The 18,419-nt window shown below is 35.7% G+C and overlaps 1 protein-coding gene across 1 annotated transcript; it reads left to right on the plus strand.

Annotated features, from left to right (window-relative positions):
• The first annotated feature begins 124 nt into the window (after nucleotides 1-124).
• LOC110876809 (protein FAR1-RELATED SEQUENCE 5-like) lies at nucleotides 125-17,311 on the plus strand. The gene is made up of 5 exons (XM_022124971.2): nucleotides 125-191; nucleotides 6,040-6,674; nucleotides 15,528-15,674; nucleotides 15,954-16,517; nucleotides 16,688-17,311. Exons 1-5 carry the CDS (start codon nucleotides 125-127, stop codon nucleotides 17,309-17,311), a joined length of 2,037 nt encoding a protein of 678 aa, XP_021980663.2.
• The last annotated feature ends 1,108 nt before the right edge of the window (nucleotides 17,312-18,419 follow it).

Genomic DNA, 18,419 nt, shown 5'->3' on the forward strand with positions numbered 1-18,419 from the left:
GGCCTTAAAAATCGATAAGTAGTAAGAAGGGAGGCTGCCTAATACGGATTTTGCGAGAGTTACTCTACCAACGAAGGATAAGGATTTCGCTTTCCAAGAAGCGAGCCTTTTGGAAAATTTATCGATGATCGGGATCCATCTGCTTGCGATCATCATATTAGCCCCTATCGGAATGCCGAGATACTCAAAAGGTAACGAACCTTCCTTGCAATTGAGGATCCTGGCCATTCTACTTACCTCCGAGTCACCGACACCGACACCGATCAAGTTACATTTTTTGGCGTTAATATTGAGACTCGAGACCAAGCCAAAGCAGCGAAGCAGACGACTGAGAGCTATGACGTTTTATTCAGACCATTCACCAATAAAAAGCACCAATAAGAGGATGTACAAATGTTTTTTAATGAAATGTCTTCACGAAAACAAACAGTCTTCAAACCTCAATGTCTACGCGTGGTCTGCGCGACGTAGACATAAGAGGCCAGGAAGCTTTTCTCTAAAAAAACAAACAGCCCCTGAATCTTGAACTCTAATTAGAATATCTGTTGAAGACATGCTAACATCCATTCAAGCCTTGGAAACCACTGTTGAAGAAAAACCAAGCACTGATCAAGACCAAAAAGCTATTGGAGCAAATACCTGTTTAAGAAGACCAAACATCTGTTCAGGCCAAACAAATGTTTGATATGAAACAACAACGATTTTAAGATCATCGGGTTCATCTATGTAACAATATTATAAATTAAATTACACGTTTAATTTTACATGTATTTATAAATAAAGAAAATTTATACATGTGTAAGTTTGTCGTTTACACGGTTCTCAAGATAAGCCTCCCATATACATATGAGGGGAGAGTTTAAGCAGAAACTCCTTTTATTGTAAGAACTCAAAAACTCCAGAAAAAAAACCTAAAAAACACACATTTTTTAATACTTTATGCCTATAATTCTAGCATTTTTAAGATAAAAAAACTAAAACCTAAACCCCCAATAACTAACCCAAAGTTAAACTAAAACCTAAACCTTAAGGTTAAGTAGTATTATATATGTGCAATACTATAACAGTAGTATTGAAAAAAGTATGACACGTTATATCTTTTTTTATGTCGAAAAAATATACTCGAATATACTCGTACGAAAGATAAGAAAACTTTTGATCTTGTGGTGCAATTTTTTAAAAAAAAATAATAACATATGACGAAGATAGAAATATTTGAAAAGTTATATATATATATATATATATATATATATATATATATATATATATATATATATTCAATTTTGCCACTCCTTCATTAAAAGTCGCATTCCCTTTATTAAGGAGGGGTTTTCGAGTTCTCTAAATAACTATAGGTTTTTAATTGAACTCTCCCATATATATATAGAGGGTTGGATTCATTTCAGAAACTCTAATAAATAATTATTTTATTTATATGTTTTTATATTTAACATTATTTAAGGATACTTCTATCATTTATTATATGTATTTTTATTATTACATATAAGAAAAATTAAATTATTTATGTGTAATAATTAATTTACATATATGCAAAGGAACCAATTTACATATATGTAATTATAAAATTACATATAAAAAAATTATAAAACTACTCTTTTAACACATAGAATCAAATATCAAATGATCAATATATTTGTGAGAGTTGGAGATCCACTTTTACCTTATAGAACAAGTCCGGAAATCTAGACTACACCTAACAAACTTCACCAACCTTGCCACATGTATTTAGACACATACAAACTCACACATTGTTAGACCGAAGGGTCTGGGGTCATAGTTGAAACATGTTTCACCATGGGTCATCTTTTTAATTTCCTAGATTTTGACAATTTAAAAAATAAATTAAAATAATAAAGAGGATAGTGGTTTGAGCTATGACCACACCCTTAGGGAGTTAGGGTAGTTGTTTTGGATGGTGATTAGAGGTGGGTGACATACGCTTATGTAAAGGATCATGGTGATCATGAAAGTTATGACCACACCCTTTAGCCTAAGTGTTATAACGAGTACTTTTATTATTTCATAAACATAAACAATTGTTAATTTATGAAGATCTTTTTTTAAAGGAAAATTGTCCAAACATATCAATACTCAAAAACCATTAGAGCTTTCACATCCAACCTCTCATTTTTTACCCTTTATTACACTAAAAATTACTATTTTTTCTCTCTTTTTTTCAATTAAATAATATTTTTTAATACCTTTATCATTATATTTTCTCTCCCATACACTCACAACTACTTACTCAAATAAATTAAAAAATTATAAAGGATGAACAATGTTCTCTCAAATTTATAGAGCAACAGTAACATTTTATCTCCTCTACTCATAACCATTTACAACCACTTACAACCACTTTTCATAAAATAAAAACATCACTCACATAATTTGGGGGGTCGAATCTGAATGCTCTTAGACCTATATTCCAATGCATGCATCATGCTAACTCAATTTATTTAATTAGCTTATTTATCATTTACCAGTATACTGAAAGGAGAGGAATTGCTTTTTCTCTCCTGATTGGGTTCTTCCTCATCAATCTTCTCTTTCTACCTGGTCTACAATCAACACTTTTGCTTCTGGTCTGATCTTCATCAGCAGCGGCTTTGGCAGTCGTTCCTGAGTTGCCCATTGGGAAATCCCCTTGAATATAACCCTAAAAGATGGTTTAGACTCCTCTCCAAGGTTTGAGATCGCAAAATAATATATGTTGTTAAAGAGATAATTTGATGGTAAAGTGATGTATTTTTTAACCCAATAGTTTTAAGTCTAAATCCTTAAAAAGTGCATGTATGATTTGATTTTAGCCTTAAAAAAATTACTGTATCATGTTTCGTTGTTGTCCATTTGTGGCCTAGTGGTAGGAGACTTGGGTTTTTCAATGGAGACTCAAGTTCAATTCCCACTTGTGTCATATTAGGGTGGATATTGGGCAATGACGGTGACAAACCCACCGAGGGGGGTTTGATCCTGAGCCGCACCCCGATTTTCATCCGGTTGTTACCTCAGCGAAGCATCTCGTGTGGAGGTAGTACGGTTTCTGGGGAACGCCGTAACCAAGTCTGACCAACCCAACGTGATTCTGGTTAAGACAACGTAGTCTTGACAAATCTTTGTTAGGGCTGCCGTTTAGGCGATGTGACATTGGTTCACTCAAAAATAAAGTAACCGTTAAAAAAAACTACAAACTTTTAATTAAAAGGTTGTTACCTCAGCGAAGCATCTCGTGTGGAGGTAGTACGGTTTCTGGGGAACGCCGTAACCAAGTCTGACCAACCCAACGTGATTCTGGTTAAGACAACGTAGTCTTGACAAATCTTTGTTAGGGCTGCCGTTTAGGCGATATGACATTGGTTCACTCAAAAATAAAGTAACCGTTAAAAAAAACTACAAACTTTTAATTAAAACACCACCTATTTTTGTACCGCCTTTAAAATGTTGGTCGGTACAAAGGAGGATTCACGGTTTATTATATGTTGTAAGAAAATTGACCACTTGTAGATTGTTTTGATATTTCCGGTCACAAAAAAGTAGACGTATTTAATAAAATTCCAATAGTAAGAGGTTCCCTTAAACATTTACATGTATTCTATTAGAAAATTGTTTTAATAATAATAATAACAACAACAACAACAAAGTGCCTTCGTATATATGTTATTTAACGTGACGTAAAATGGTTTAGGTTGGGCTGAGTTGGATAAATTATTTGGATTTTTTGAGTTTTATAAACGATTTAAGTGTAAAAGATCATAAAAACTATTTTTCTAAAGCTATATACGCAGAAGGTTTATGATTTTTGAATGCATAGCTATATATTCATAAATTTTATATATAAAGAGAAATGTGCATATTAATACATTATTATTTCATGACTGAATCAAAAGAACTTATTAGAGGAAGTATCACGTTCTTTCTCTATTATTTCTTGTGTTGATAGTTAATAAGGCTAGAGGGTATTGGGTTCGTCCCCACCCTCGTCGAGGACCGGCGACGCCGGCAAACCATCCCCCCCCCCCGGGTCCCCATCCTATGCATCCTGCTCAAGACGTTGGCGACGGTCCGTTTTTTGTGGGCCCCCATCATTTTTGACCGTTAAAAATAAAAAAAAAAATTAAATTCGGAATAGTATTTGAGTTGTGGGTTGAATCGGATTGGAGTTGCCGGAAATCCGCCGGATAAAACGAATGGAAAAATAAAGGTGATGAAAGGTATATTGTCTTCAGTCTTCTAGATCTGAATTGTTTACTGCTACATCAGAAAGAATTTAGTGTTGTTTAGATTTTATTGTTGAAGGGATTTGTAATTTTTGATAATCAAAGTTGTAGGTTGTGTTTGCTAAATCGAAGAAGTGGAGGAAGATGGTTTTAGAGAATTAGGGTTAATGAAGAAGATGATGGAGGCTAGTTGCAACAAATGATGTTTGTTTAGAAAAATAAAATCTTTAATAGTGTGTGCTGCAAATGGTTTTGGTTTTTATTTTAAATTAAAAATAAAAAATAATACAATTGTTGCTTTTAATGTATTTTTTTTTAAGTTTATGTAATGTTTTTTAATATTAATGAAAATATTTTGTTAATTTATTTGTTAAATGTTAAAAAAAAGTAGAAGATTAAAAAAATAAAAACATAAAAGTAGTGGGATAGGATCATCTAGGACCATCCTCCATACCTTCTAGTTTTCTGGGATGGACCATTCTTGGGAGAACTATGATGTGGCGCCTATGTGACGGATCATCCTACGAGGGAGGACCATCACCATACCCTCTAGCCTAAAAAAGAGCTTGGCGGGGTCTCATTTCCCATGCATGCTAGCTTAAAAGCCGTTACTCTTCCATTAATTCAATTTTCTCTCTCAAAGGAAGCTTCCTTTGAATGCAAGAAGCCCTCATTTCTGGCATACACCTTCTAGATGTGAAGAAGGCTGTAAAGGACATAAAAAGTCTTAAAGCTGCATGTTTCCAAGCCCCGGAAATTCAATTGGGAGGGATGTAGACTTATTTAGTACGTAGTGAGAGGGTATGCCCCATTGAGTAATGCTATTTAATTAGCTTATATTTTGTGCCTTGACTTATATAGTTAGATAGGGTAAAGATCAAATAGGAAGTTAATTTTCGTTAGGAAGGATAGGAAGCAATCTCAGCCGTTCATCATCTTTTTTTAAATTTTTTGACGCGTGGGCTTTTTCGTCTTTTTACATTATCATATCTTCGTTCTAATTTATAGATTCTGTTACTTCTTTTCTTAGTTCATCACTCTCATAACAGAATTGAAGATTTCATAAACCTAAATCGCCATCGATCGCAAATTCACCTATTTTCAAACATTAATCTTCTTTCGTTTGTCAATTCGATAACTTCAACGTCTTCGTCAGACTCTGCTGGTATGTTTAGCTTCAATTTTGAGTTATTTTTTGTTATTTTTGTCCAAATTTCATTGTTTTACGTTTTATAATTCGTGTTTCTGTAATTAATATTTGATATTTCATAAGTTTAATTGTTATTGTTGTATAATTTAACATAATTTGTTTGTTTTGTTTCTTCATCATTTTATTGCGTTTTAGTGAAGAGTTGCGTTTTATGATATTAATTAAATTATATGCATACAAACTTGTAGTTTAAGATTTATGTAATATAAAGCTATATAAAGCTATATCTGTTATTGTTGTACAATTTTTGTTTGTTCATCATTGGATGCGTTTTACTGAATGTATTGCGTTTTATTCTTTTATTCATAATAGTTCATATACAAACCTTAAAGGTCTGTATTTCTAAATTATTATTAACATATTTTGAGATTTAACAGTAAACACATTATTATATAGGTTGTATTGCGTTTTATGATTTTTTGTAAAGTGTTTCAGATCACATGATGCGTTTTACTGAACGTATTGCTTTTTATGCTTTTATAAACTTTAAAGTTTTGTATTTTTTAAATTTTTATTAACATATTTTTAGTTTTATCAATAAAAACATTATTCTGTAAGAGGTATCGCGTTTTATAGTCTTTTTAATTGTTTCAGATAACATTTCCAAGTGGGAGGAACGTGTATGCATAAACAGTGGAAGAAAGTTTTTCAAACCTAAAGTTAGTGGATCTATTACACCTGCTGTTGGAATGCTTTTTAAGTCATTTGATGAGGCATTTGCATTTTATCAGAGATATGCACTTGCTGCAGGTTTTTCTGCAAGAAAAAATACCTCTTGGAAAAATGTTGGTGGTTTAGTAAAAATAAGATATATTGTCTGTTCAAAAGAAGGATTTCATGTTAGCAAAGAAATAGATTCTGGTTCAGTTGAGAATAGTAAAAAGATTGTTAGACGTAATAGAGGTTCAAAAAGAGTTGGATGCAATGCTCATGTGAAACTAATATTAGAGAACAATAATATGTTTAAAATCTACTACTTTGAAGAAGAACATAATCATATCTTTGTTGAAGATGAAGATATTCATTTCTTACCGGCTGCCAGAAGTATCGATTATGTGAAAGAAAATTTTATATCTGGATTGTCTGCAATCAATATTGGACCTGTTAAAGCATTCAATATTATGAAAACAATGTATGGTGGTTTTGGTGAAGTTGGAGCTAGTAAAGTTGATTGTAAGAATTATAGAAGGGATTTGAATCTTTACATCGGAGAGTATGATGCAGAAATGGTAGTTAGGCGTCTTATTAGGAAGAAAGAATGTTGTCCTGGTTTCACATGTGATTATTGTTACACCCTTGTTTTTATATTAGAATTTAATATCTATTTTATACCAAAAGCCATTAAAATTTACATAAGTTTCAAAAACTTTTACTGGTTAGCCTACTAAGAACAAAAGTAGAACGTAATATTGTTGTTTAAGACTTTGATTACAACCAAAGAAACACTGTTTAACAAGTTTAACATAGCGGAAGCTTCGAAGTTGAGTGTTCGGTTCATTCATCTAAACGCTTGATCGCCATCCTTGACTTCTAAATACCTAAGAATCAACAATTAGATCGTTAGCTCTTGATGGTTAAGAATGATAAGGTTTAAAGTCTTAACTACCCACTAAAAAGAATAAGAATATAAAAGTGTTCCAGGCTCCACCGTAATTTACGGTACCACCGTAAATTACGGTGAGTGCTGGAAATTCCTGATTGCACCGTAACACAGGAGCAAACCACCATAAATCAAAACCCTCTACCGTAAATTACGGTGACACCGTAATTTACGGTAGCACCTGGGAATTCATGCTTTTGTTTGGTTTGAGCATTTCAACCAAAAATTTCAACTTTCGGGTTTCAACATCCTGCATTATCAAAGTAGCACAGGTCTAATATTTCTAGTACATCATACTATAGCCACTACATACATCAATTTATCATATTCGGAATATGGATCTTGTTTACTTGATTGTTTGACCCGTTTGGCTTGCCTACGGAATTCCCTTCCTTCTTGGCAACTACCAACGAGCTAAATTCATCATTCATACTAGTATTCAAATATGACAACGCCTTCGCTCCAATCCAATTTAACTAGAACTTTTATAATCCACTACCACGATCTAAAATTTACATAATGTAACGAGACATGTTACATACCTTAGCGCACGCCCTTCAAACGAGAATCACCACCGGCTTGTCCGCTCGACGTCCCGGTATCTTGTCCTATAGAGTTCAATTCAAGACCAATTTAGAACCCTTTTTAGACATCATTTTGCATAATATACCGGAACATCTTAGTTAGGCGTTTAAGCTTTAAATTTCTATTTATCAGCCCTCTTTGAGGCATTTCTACAAACACCTTGAGGGCAGAATTTTCATGTCATTCATATTCAAGTCCTTAGCTCATTTTTTGCTAATTCACTATCAAAGAAATTCTCATAAAGCATGTAACATCATATTCTTATTATAAGTTATCTTCTATGATCAATTTACACTATGGTAGTCATCTAAAACCTAGTGTTCATCATTTTCATGTAAAACCCACAACCCACCTTCAAGGTGTTCATGGAGTTTTCCTGAATTTGGTCATGTTTTCACATGGAATTGGTTGGGTCTTCACCCCTAAAACACCCAATCAGTTCTAAACTAGCCAAGTAACACACATGCACATCAAATTTTCAGATTTCCCAATTTCATGAGAAATTCAAGTTATAGGATTTTCACTAAATTTTACATACCTTTTGATCCCTATGACGAGGTGATCACTAGTTTGTGTTTGGAATTCGATTTGGGACTGAATTGGACTCCAATTGCTCAAATTCTAGTGAACTAGGGTTCTTGAAGAGAACTTCTGATTTCCCTTGTGTTTTGATCGACCCAGGCATACACTTTTGTGTATGTTTGGTGTTTACTACAACATTAGTAAACAAGGTTTCAGTTTTGCTAAGTTTGGTCCCTTAACTTTGATCCATCCCTAAGTTTTAAGTGTTTTAACTCTATCATGAGTTATTTCAAGATTTGTAATTTTAACTAAATTAAAATTTCTAGTTGGTTAATTCTCGTTTATTAAATCTCTTTCATTTTAATATAAGGATTTATATTTTTGGGGTGTTACAAGTCTACCCCCCTTAAAAGGGGTTTCGTCCCCGAAACCGAATTACGTACCAAATAATGTGGGGTAGAGTCGTCGCATTTCTTCCTCAGACTCCCATGTAGTGTCCGAGCCCCTTCTATGCTCCCATTTGACTTTGACTTGACTTATTATCTTGTTTCTCAAACTTTTCTCCTTACGATCTAAAATCGCAATTGGTTTTACCGCATAGTTGAGGCTGTTATCCACCTCGATGTCATCGTAGTGGACATGAGCCGTTTCGTCGGCCAAACATTTTCGAAGTTGTGATACGTGGAATGTGCTATGAATTCCACTCAACTCTTCAGGTAATTCAAGTCGATAAGCCACTTTACCGACCCGTTCAGTGATTCTAAATGGCCCAATAAATCTCGGGCTTAACTTCCCCCTTTTTCTGAATCTAATGATACCCTTCCATGGGGAAACCTTTAGCATGACCATATCGCCAACCTGAAACTCAATTGGCCTTTTTCTTTTATCTGCGTATGCCTTTTGCCGGTCTTGAGCCGCTTTCAAGTGTGCCCGAACTATATCAATTTTAGCGTTCGTAGCTCGGATTATATCGGTTGGCGCTAGCCCCCGCGGACCCACTTCTCCCCAACATACCGGAGTCCGACACATTCTGCCATATAATAGCTCATACGGGGCCATTTTAATGCTCGCGTGATAGCTATTGTTATATGCGAATTCGACCAAAGGTAAATGAACATCCCAACTACCCCCAAAGTCGATAATGCAAGCCCGTAGCATATCACCCAATGTCTGTATTGTTCTCTCGCTCTGCCCATCCGTTTGTGGATGGTAAGCAGTGCTAAGGAACAATTTAGTTCCCATCTGTTCTTGGAATTCACGCCAGAATTTTGAAGTAAACCGGGTATCTCTGTCCGACACAATGGATATCGGTACCCCATGTCTTGCTATGATTTCGTTGGTGTAAACCTCCGACATTTTCTCCGAAGTATAAGTCTCACGAATGGGAATAAAGTGAGCGCTTTTGGTTAACCTATCCACTACTACCCAAATAGCATCAAAACCTCGACTTGTTTTAGGCAGTTTGGTCAATAGGTCCATCGTAATTTGCTCCCATTTCCAAACCGGAATTTCTAACGGCTGAAGTTTACCATATGGTTTTTGGTGTTCTGCCTTGACTTGCAGACACGTCAAACATTTTTCCACGTATTTCACCGTGTCCCGCTTCATTCCGGGCCACCAATAGTTTTGCTTCAAGTCTTGATACATTTTGGTCGCTCCCGGATGAATGGAATAGCGGGATTTATGAGCTTCATCTAGTAGAAGCTTTTTAACCCCACACGTGTTAGGGACCCAGATTCTATTATAGCGAGTCTTCAGGCCGTGACCGCCCACCTCTAGATCCTTAACTTGGCCGATAATTCTTTCCTTTTTCCAGTTTTCTGCCTTTACAGCTTCATCTTGTGCTTCTCGAATTTGTTCAAGCAAGCTTGAAGTCACAACCAGTTGCATTGATCGTACCCGTATTGGGGTATAATCCGATTTGCGGCTCAGCGCATCGGCCACTACATTAGCCTTTCCCGGGTGATAACGTATCTCACAATCATAATCCTTCACCGTTTCTAGCCACCGCCTTTGTCGCATATTTAACTCCTTCTGATCGAAGAAGTATTTCAAACTCTTGTGGTCGGTGAATATGGTGCACTTTACTCCGTACAAGTAGTGCCTCCATATTTTTAATGCAAACACTACCGCCGCCAACTCGAGATCGTGCGTAGGATATTTCTGTTCGTGTACCTTTAATTGCCTCGAGGCATAGGCTATAACCTTGCCCCGTTGCATCAATACACATCCGAGTCCCGATAATGAAGCATCCGAATAAACCTCCATGTCTTCAACCCCGTCCGGTAGTGTTAGTACCGGAGCTTGAGTTAACTTTTCTTTTAACGTTTGAAACGCTTTCTCTTGTTCAATACCCCAGATGAATCTTTCTGTCTTTCGGGTCAGCTTGGTTAGTGGCGACGCAATCTTGGAGAAATCTTGAATAAATCTCCTATAGTATCCCGCAAGTCCCAAAAAGCTTCTAATTTCAGAAGGGTTCTTTGGGGAATTCCATTTTGACACCGCCTCGATCTTTGACGGATCCACCAGTACTCCGTCAGCACTTATAATGTGGCCAAGAAATTGTACCTCTCGTAACCAAAAGGCACATTTAGAGAATTTTGCATATATAGCTTCTCTCGTCTAAGGGCTTCTAACACTTCTTGTAGGTGATGTGCGTGTTCAGCTTCACTTCTCGAATATACCAATATGTCATCGATAAACACGATGACCGACTTATCCAGCATCGGTTTGCAAACCCGGTTCATGAGGTCCATGAAAGCCGCGGGCGCGTTTGTTAGTCCGAATGACATCACAAGGAATTCGTAATGTCCGTATCTCGTGCGGAAAGCCGTCTTCGGCACATCTTCTTCTTTGACCCTTAATTGGTGATACCCCGATCTAAGGTCAATTTTGGAAAACCAATTCGCACCTTGTAGTTGGTCGAATAAATCGTCTATTCTCGGGAGCGGGTATCGATTCTTTACCGTGAGTTTGTTTAACTCCCGGTAATCGATACACATGCGCATACTCCCGTCTTTCTTCCTCACGAACAATACCGGTGCGCCCCAAGGAGACACACTCGGTCTTATGAATCCTTTGTCAAGCAGGTCTTGGATTTGGGACATCAATTCTTGCAATTCTGATGGCGCAAGTCGATACGGGGCTTTTGCTACGGGTTTCGCGCCCGGAATCAATTCGATTCCGAACTCTACTTCCCGTTCGGGCGGTACCCCCGGCAATTCTTCCGGAAAAACATCTTCGTAATCTCGTACTACCGGTACATCTCCAACCTTTCGTGATTCTTTTTCGGGTTCATTTGCGTATATCATAAATGCTTTGCATCCTTGCTTCATTAGCTTGTGTGCTTTCAACATTGAGCATACAATGGGATTGCCTCCTTTCTCGCCATAGATAGTGACGTGTTTCCCGCTCGGAGATGTCAGTTTTATCTCTTTACGGAAACACACGACCTTTGCATGGTGTCGAGATAGCCAATCCATCCCAACGACGACTTGAAATTCTCCCATCGACATCGGGATTAGATTTATCAAATATTCTTCATCGTCAATGCTCAGTTTGCAATTTTCACATACATCGCAAACAATAAAACTTTTATTATTACCTATCTCTACTTCTAAGGGCACAGGTAATTTAGTTAGAATAAATGAAGGATGTCGAATAAATCCATATGAAACAAAGGATTTATTCGCACCCGTATCAAATAACACACGTGCAGGAATCGAGTTTACAGTAAATATACCTGAGACCACGTCAGGTTCAATCTTGGCTTCTGCGGCGGTTAGTTGAAAAGATCTTGCCTTTGCTTTAGGGGCTTCACCCTTCTGTTCCTGCCCACCCTTCTTTTCAACCAACTCCGGGCATTCAGATTTCTTATGACCCGTTCGATAACAATTGTAACAAACCGTTACCTTCTCCAGGCATGATAAGGCTATATGTCCCGTTTTCTTGCATATAGGACAAGGCTTATCCTTGTAATGACATTCGCCTTTATGGCCCTTCCCGCAAATTTTGCAACCCGGTGACCCGCCTTTCGTATCAGACTTCTTTGAGCTCTCACTTGTTCGTGCCTTTTTAGTAGGGCTGGGATTTACATCAGGTGCCCTCCGTTCACCCCTTTCGATACTCTTTTTCAGCTCTATTTCCCTTTCCCGAGCAGCATTTATAATCTCGGTAAGGGTCTCGTATTTGGAAGGGGTGATAAACTCCCTATACTCGGCACTCAACATGTTATGATAATAATATATCCTTTGTTCTTCGTTTGTTACAAGATCATCACAAAACTTCATTTTATCCATAAACGTTGCCGTGATCTTGTCTATGGTCTCGTTTTTGTGCCTGAGCTGCATGAATTCTTGCTTGATTTTATTCATAACCGCTTTGGGGCTATGATGCTTCAGAAATGGCGTCTTGAATTCATCCCAAGTCATGATCTTAACGGCCTCAGCACCGATCTCTCTCTTCTTGTTATCCCACCAATCCTTTGCTTGATTTCTTAGTTGACCCGTACCATAGGCCACATAGTCATTTACATCACAATGGGTTCTCTCGAATACCCCTTCGATATCACTTAGCCATCTTTGGCACACTATTGGGTCAACCTCCCCATTGTATACCGGTGGTTTACAAGCCATGAATTCCTTGTATGAACAAGGTTTTCTTCCTCCATATTTTTCCTTTTCAAGTTTTGAGTCGTCTTCTAATTTCTTGATTCTATCTTCTACCATTGATAGAACTGTGTTTTGAATTCTATCAATGAAGCCTGCCAGACTGTTTTCGATTGCCTTTCCAACCTCTTCAGCAATCGCCTCCCTGACTTGTTCGGTGACTCTTGGCACCGCATCATCATTACCTTTATCAGCCATCTTCGTTTCTGAAATGTTTACACAAATTGTTAAAACATTTCATTTTTAATACATGCTGTTCTTGTTTGATTTTATCAAGTTCATAACTCGATTTGATCGTTCTTGCTGTTGGTTCAATCAAGTTCACAACTTGATTTGATTGTTCTTGCTGTTGGTTCAATCAAGTTCACAACTTGATTTGATTGTTCTTGCTGTTGGTTCAATCAAGTTCACAACTTGATTTGATTGTTCTTGCTGTTGGTTCAATCAAGTTCACAACTTGATTTGATTGTTCTTGCTGTTGGTTGAGCTTACTTGCTCTTTTCATGCATATCTGTTCATTTCTCGTTCTTTACGTAATATAAGATTTGTTAACTAAGATTAGTTCTTACCGGATGGTCGATCAAGCTTGAACCGAACACTTATTGACAACCTGAGGCTCTGATTACCAACTTGTTACACCCTTGTTTTTATATTAGAATTTAATATCTATTTTATACCAAAAGCCATTAAAATTTACATAAGTTTCAAAAACTTTTACTGGTTAGCCTACTAAGAACAAAAGTAGAACGTAATATTGTTGTTTAAGACTTTGATTACAACCAAAGAAACACTGTTTAACAAGTTTAACATAGCGGAAGCTTCGAAGTGGAGTGTTCGGTTCATTCATCTAAACGCTTGATCGCCATCCTTGACTTCTAAATACCTAAGAATCAACAATTAGATCGTTAGCTCTTGATGGTTAAGAATGATAAGGTTTAAAGTCTTAACTACCCACTAAAAAGAATAAGAATATAAAAGTGTTCCAGGCTCCACCGTAATTTACGGTACCACCGTAAATTACGGTGAGTGCTGGAAATTCCTGATTGCACCGTAACACAGGAGCAAACCACCATAAATCAAAACCCTCTACCGTAAATTACGGTGACACCGTAATTTACGGTAGCACCTGGGAATTCATGCTTTTGTTTGGTTTGAGCATTTCAACCAAAAATTTCAACTTTCGGGTTTCAACATCCTGCATTATCAAAGTAGCACAGGTCTAATATTTCTAGTACATCATACTATAGCCACTACATACATCAATTTATCATATTCGGAATATGGATCTTGTTTACTTGATTGTTTGACCCGTTTGGCTTGCCTACGGAATTCCCTTCCTTCTTGGCAACTACCAACGAGCTAAATTCATCATTCATACTAGTATTCAAATATGACAACGCCTTCGCTCCAATCCAATTTAACTAGAACTTTTATAATCCACTACCACGATCTAAAATTTACATAATGTAACGAGACATGTTACATACCTTAGCGCACGCCCTTCAAACGAGAATCACCACCGGCTTGTCCGCTCGACGTCCCGGTATCTTGTCCTATAGAGTTCAATTCAAGACCAATTTAGAACCCTTTTTAGACATCATTTTGCATAATATACCGGAACATCTTAGTTAGGCGTTTAAGCTTTAAATTTCTATTTATCAGCCCTCTTTGAGGCATTTCTACAAACACCTTGAGGGCAGAATTTTCATGTCATTCATATTCAAGTCCTTAGCTCATTTTTTGCTAATTCACTATCAAAGAAATTCTCATAAAGCATGTAACATCATATTCTTATTATAAGTTATCTTCTATGATCAATTTACACTATGGTAGTCATCTAAAACCTAGTGTTCATCATTTTCATGTAAAACCCACAACCCACCTTCAAGGTGTTCATGGAGTTTTCCTGAATTTGGTCATGTTTTCACATGGAATTGGTTGGGTCTTCACCCCTAAAACACCCAATCAGTTCTAAACTAGCCAAGTAACACACATGCACATCAAATTTTCAGATTTCCCAATTTCATGAGAAATTCAAGTTATAGGATTTTCACTAAATTTTACATACCTTTTGATCCCTATGACGAGGTGATCACTAGTTTGTGTTTGGAATTCGATTTGGGACTGAATTGGACTCCAATTGCTCAAATTCTAGTGAACTAGGGTTCTTGAAGAGAACTTCTGATTTCCCTTGTGTTTTGATCGACCCAGGCATACACTTTTGTGTATGTTTGGTGTTTACTACAACATTAGTAAACAAGGTTTCAGTTTTGCTAAGTTTGGTCCCTTAACTTTGATCCATCCCTAAGTTTTAAGTGTTTTAACTCTATCATGAGTTATTTCAAGATTTGTAATTTTAACTAAATTAAAATTTCTAGTTGGTTAATTCTCGTTTATTAAATCTCTTTCATTTTAATATAAGGATTTATATTTTTGGGGTGTTACAATTATGTTATTGGTGAAGATAGAAGATTGAAAGGGCTTTTCTGGGCTGATGAGCAATCAAAAAAAAATTATACAGTGTTTGGTGACATATTTGGTTTTGATGCTACTTATAAATCAAACAAGTAAGTTTTTTTGATTTATTGCGTTGTATATTCTATTGTGTTATATATCCTGTTCTAATTTTTCTAATGCTTTTTTAATTTGATTTTATTCAGGTATGATTTGGTTTTTGTACCATTTACTGGTATTGATAATCATTTTAGGAATTCACATTTGGTGGTGCATTACTTGGTTCGGAGACTGCAGATTCGTATAGATGGCTTTTAAGATGCTTTGTTAATGCTTTTGGAAGTGAGCCTAAAGTTGTTGTTACTGATCAAGATGCTGCAATGAAGAGAGCTATTAAGGATGCACTTCCAAGAAGTAGGCATAGGTTATGTATGTGACATATATGGGAGAAATTGAAGACAAAGGTGTTAACTGCGTTTTATGATATAACAAACTGCAATTTTATAATTGTTTTATTATTGCGTTTTATGTATTATACAATAAGATCCTCTAACATTTTTATCAATAGAATTACAAAACAATTGCGTTTTACAATCAATGCATTATGTTTACCATTTTCAATATATTGGTTTTTAAATTATTGCGTTTTATGTTTAATGATTTTATAACTTTTTATTCAGGTTGGTCCTGTTTTGTCAGCAAACACTGATTTTAATACAAGGATGACTCATGTTGTTTGGAATGATACTATTATTCCAGAAGATTTTGAAACTGAGTGGCATTCAATAATGTCTACTTTTGGATTGGAAAATCATGAGTGGTTAAAAGACATGTACGATCTTCGATTTGATTGGATTCCTGCTTATTACCATGGAGAGGATTTGGCTGGGCTTATGCGTGCTACGTCAAGATGTGAAAGCGAGAATTACTTCTTTGGTCAGATTTGCAATCCAAGATGTACACTTGTTGAATTTTTCACTCATTTTGAGACTGCAATGGATATTCAAAGGCATGAGCATAGGAGGAATGATCATGATACAAGGTATATTGAGTGTAAACCCTGGAGTGACTTTGTATTGGAGAAACAAGCATCAGAAATATATACCCAAACAATTTTTAAGGATATTCAGATTGAAATTGATGCTGCTATTACAAAGTGTATGTCAAAGTCTGTTGATACTGTGGGTGATGTTCAATATTTTGAAATAAAGGATTTCAGACAGCCATGCACTTCTTTTTTCAAGGTATTTTTTTAAATTTATATTGTTTAAATATCTATTGCGTTTTATTTTTCATGTTTTATTGCGTTTTAACATTATATGATCATATGGTTATATCTGTATTATATTTATTATTCATTGCGTTTTATATTACATTTCACTAATTTTATATAGATTTTTAATCTTATTTACAGGTGCAATACAGCAAAGAAGAAGATGGTTTAAGTATAAGTTGTTCTTGTAAACGGTTTGAACAATTTGGTATATTGTGCCGCCATATATTTTACGTATTACGGTATGAGGATATAAGTGAGTTTCCTAGAAGATATGTTCATAGAAGATGGATGAGAGATGTTGTTTCAGTGGGATCAAATCATTCCAATATTCGATTTGATGGAATTTGTAGGAATAGTGAAATTGATAAAGTTTATAGAGAAATCGTTGTTGCAAATGAGTATGTGGTTAATAGGCTGGTTGGCGATTTAGATGAACTGTGTCGTTACAGGGATCATATTAAAAGTTATATTGATAAAGCGGATGAGGTTATGGTTGCTGTGCCGCCTCCTAGTCGCAAAGAAAGATTTGCTGATATTGGAGGGAACATAGAAAAATCAGATTCTATGATTCGTGTCCCGATCAAAGTAAGGACCAAAGGATGCGGTGTACAAAAAAGGATCAAGTCTAATCGTGAGATTGCAATTCAGAAATCATCAAAGATCCAGAAATCGTGTCGTGTATGTGGTGGAAAAGGACTTAACAGTCGAACATGTAAAGATAAGGTTTCTTCTAATGCTATAGGTTCTAGCAATGCAATGTAATTATGTATACAAATTCTGTCAAAATCAAATATCAATAAGTAAAAAAAATTTATCATTGCGTTTTATGATGTATAGGTTTCATCTCTTTTTGTTACTACGTTTTGAGATATCCTTCATAAATATCAGTTTGTTTTGTTTAATTGCGTTTTATGATAACAACAATATATCGTTATTGCGTTTTATACATAGAACAATCATAACAAGAAATGCAAGTGGTTAGCATAAACATTGCGTTTTATACATAGAACAATATATTTTAAATTGTTTTTTTATTATTGCTTTTTATTGTAACACAGATCATATATCAAATTAAAGAAGAAATGATGAGAACCCTAAGCTTCCATCAGGGATTTCCAAATCACTTATCAGCTTTTTTTGGTTGTTCCGTTATATACATAGAACAATACAATATACTTTAAATGGTATTTGTTGATTATTGCGTTTTATTATCATACAGTTCATACATAAAATTAAACAAGAAATGCAATTGGATATAATAAACATTGCGTTATATAGATGATGATAGTTTTTAAACCCACAAACATGATGTTTTCAAACCACAAAATTAAAGAAAAATTACTAGCATGATCAGCTTCATGGATCAAAGTTTGTTTCTTCATCGGATGAGAACCCTAAGCTTCCATCAGGGATTTCCTCATCACTTTCAGATTCAACGCAAAGTTCAACCTGTGAGACTACTGCGTTTTGGAGCTTCTATGCAAATTTGCTACCAGAGTTGTTGATGATTGGTATTTCGGATAACTGATTCAAAAACTTTAGATCCTCACTGGTAGATATGTCATTTGGGTCATACATCTCCACTTCACCATCGTCCCAAGTCACTGAAACTTTGAAAGTTTCCTCAATGAACTCCCAAGATGTAACCTGGGCATCTTTAGTTGTAGTTTGATTCGGATCACCATATCTCTTGTGTAGAATTCTGAATAGTGCGGCTGTTTGATTTGTGTAACAAGAAGGTGGTATACCTATTTCGTTCATTCTTTTCAAAACATTTTCATTGCAGTTATGAAGAACAGAAGCAATGGAATGGTATTTTATTTTTTTTTTCCATCAAGGAATTGAAGAACGAAATTGTCTCTTTTAACCC

Source organism: Helianthus annuus, chromosome 9 (genome assembly GCF_002127325.2).
Source record: "Helianthus annuus cultivar XRQ/B chromosome 9, HanXRQr2.0-SUNRISE, whole genome shotgun sequence".
Lineage (NCBI taxonomy): Eukaryota > Viridiplantae > Streptophyta > Magnoliopsida > Asterales > Asteraceae > Helianthus > Helianthus annuus.

Coding starts and splice junctions, on each gene's coding strand:
- LOC110876809 (XM_022124971.2), top strand. CDS start 125: ATGATCGGGATCCATCTGCTTGCGATCATCATATTAGCCCCTATCGGA. Junction 6,675..15,527: donor GAGAGTATGATGCAGAAATG/GTAGTTAGGCGT, acceptor TAATCATTTTAG/GAATTCACATTTGGTGGTGC. Junction 16,518..16,687: donor CATGCACTTCTTTTTTCAAG/GTATTTTTTTAA, acceptor TCTTATTTACAG/GTGCAATACAGCAAAGAAGA.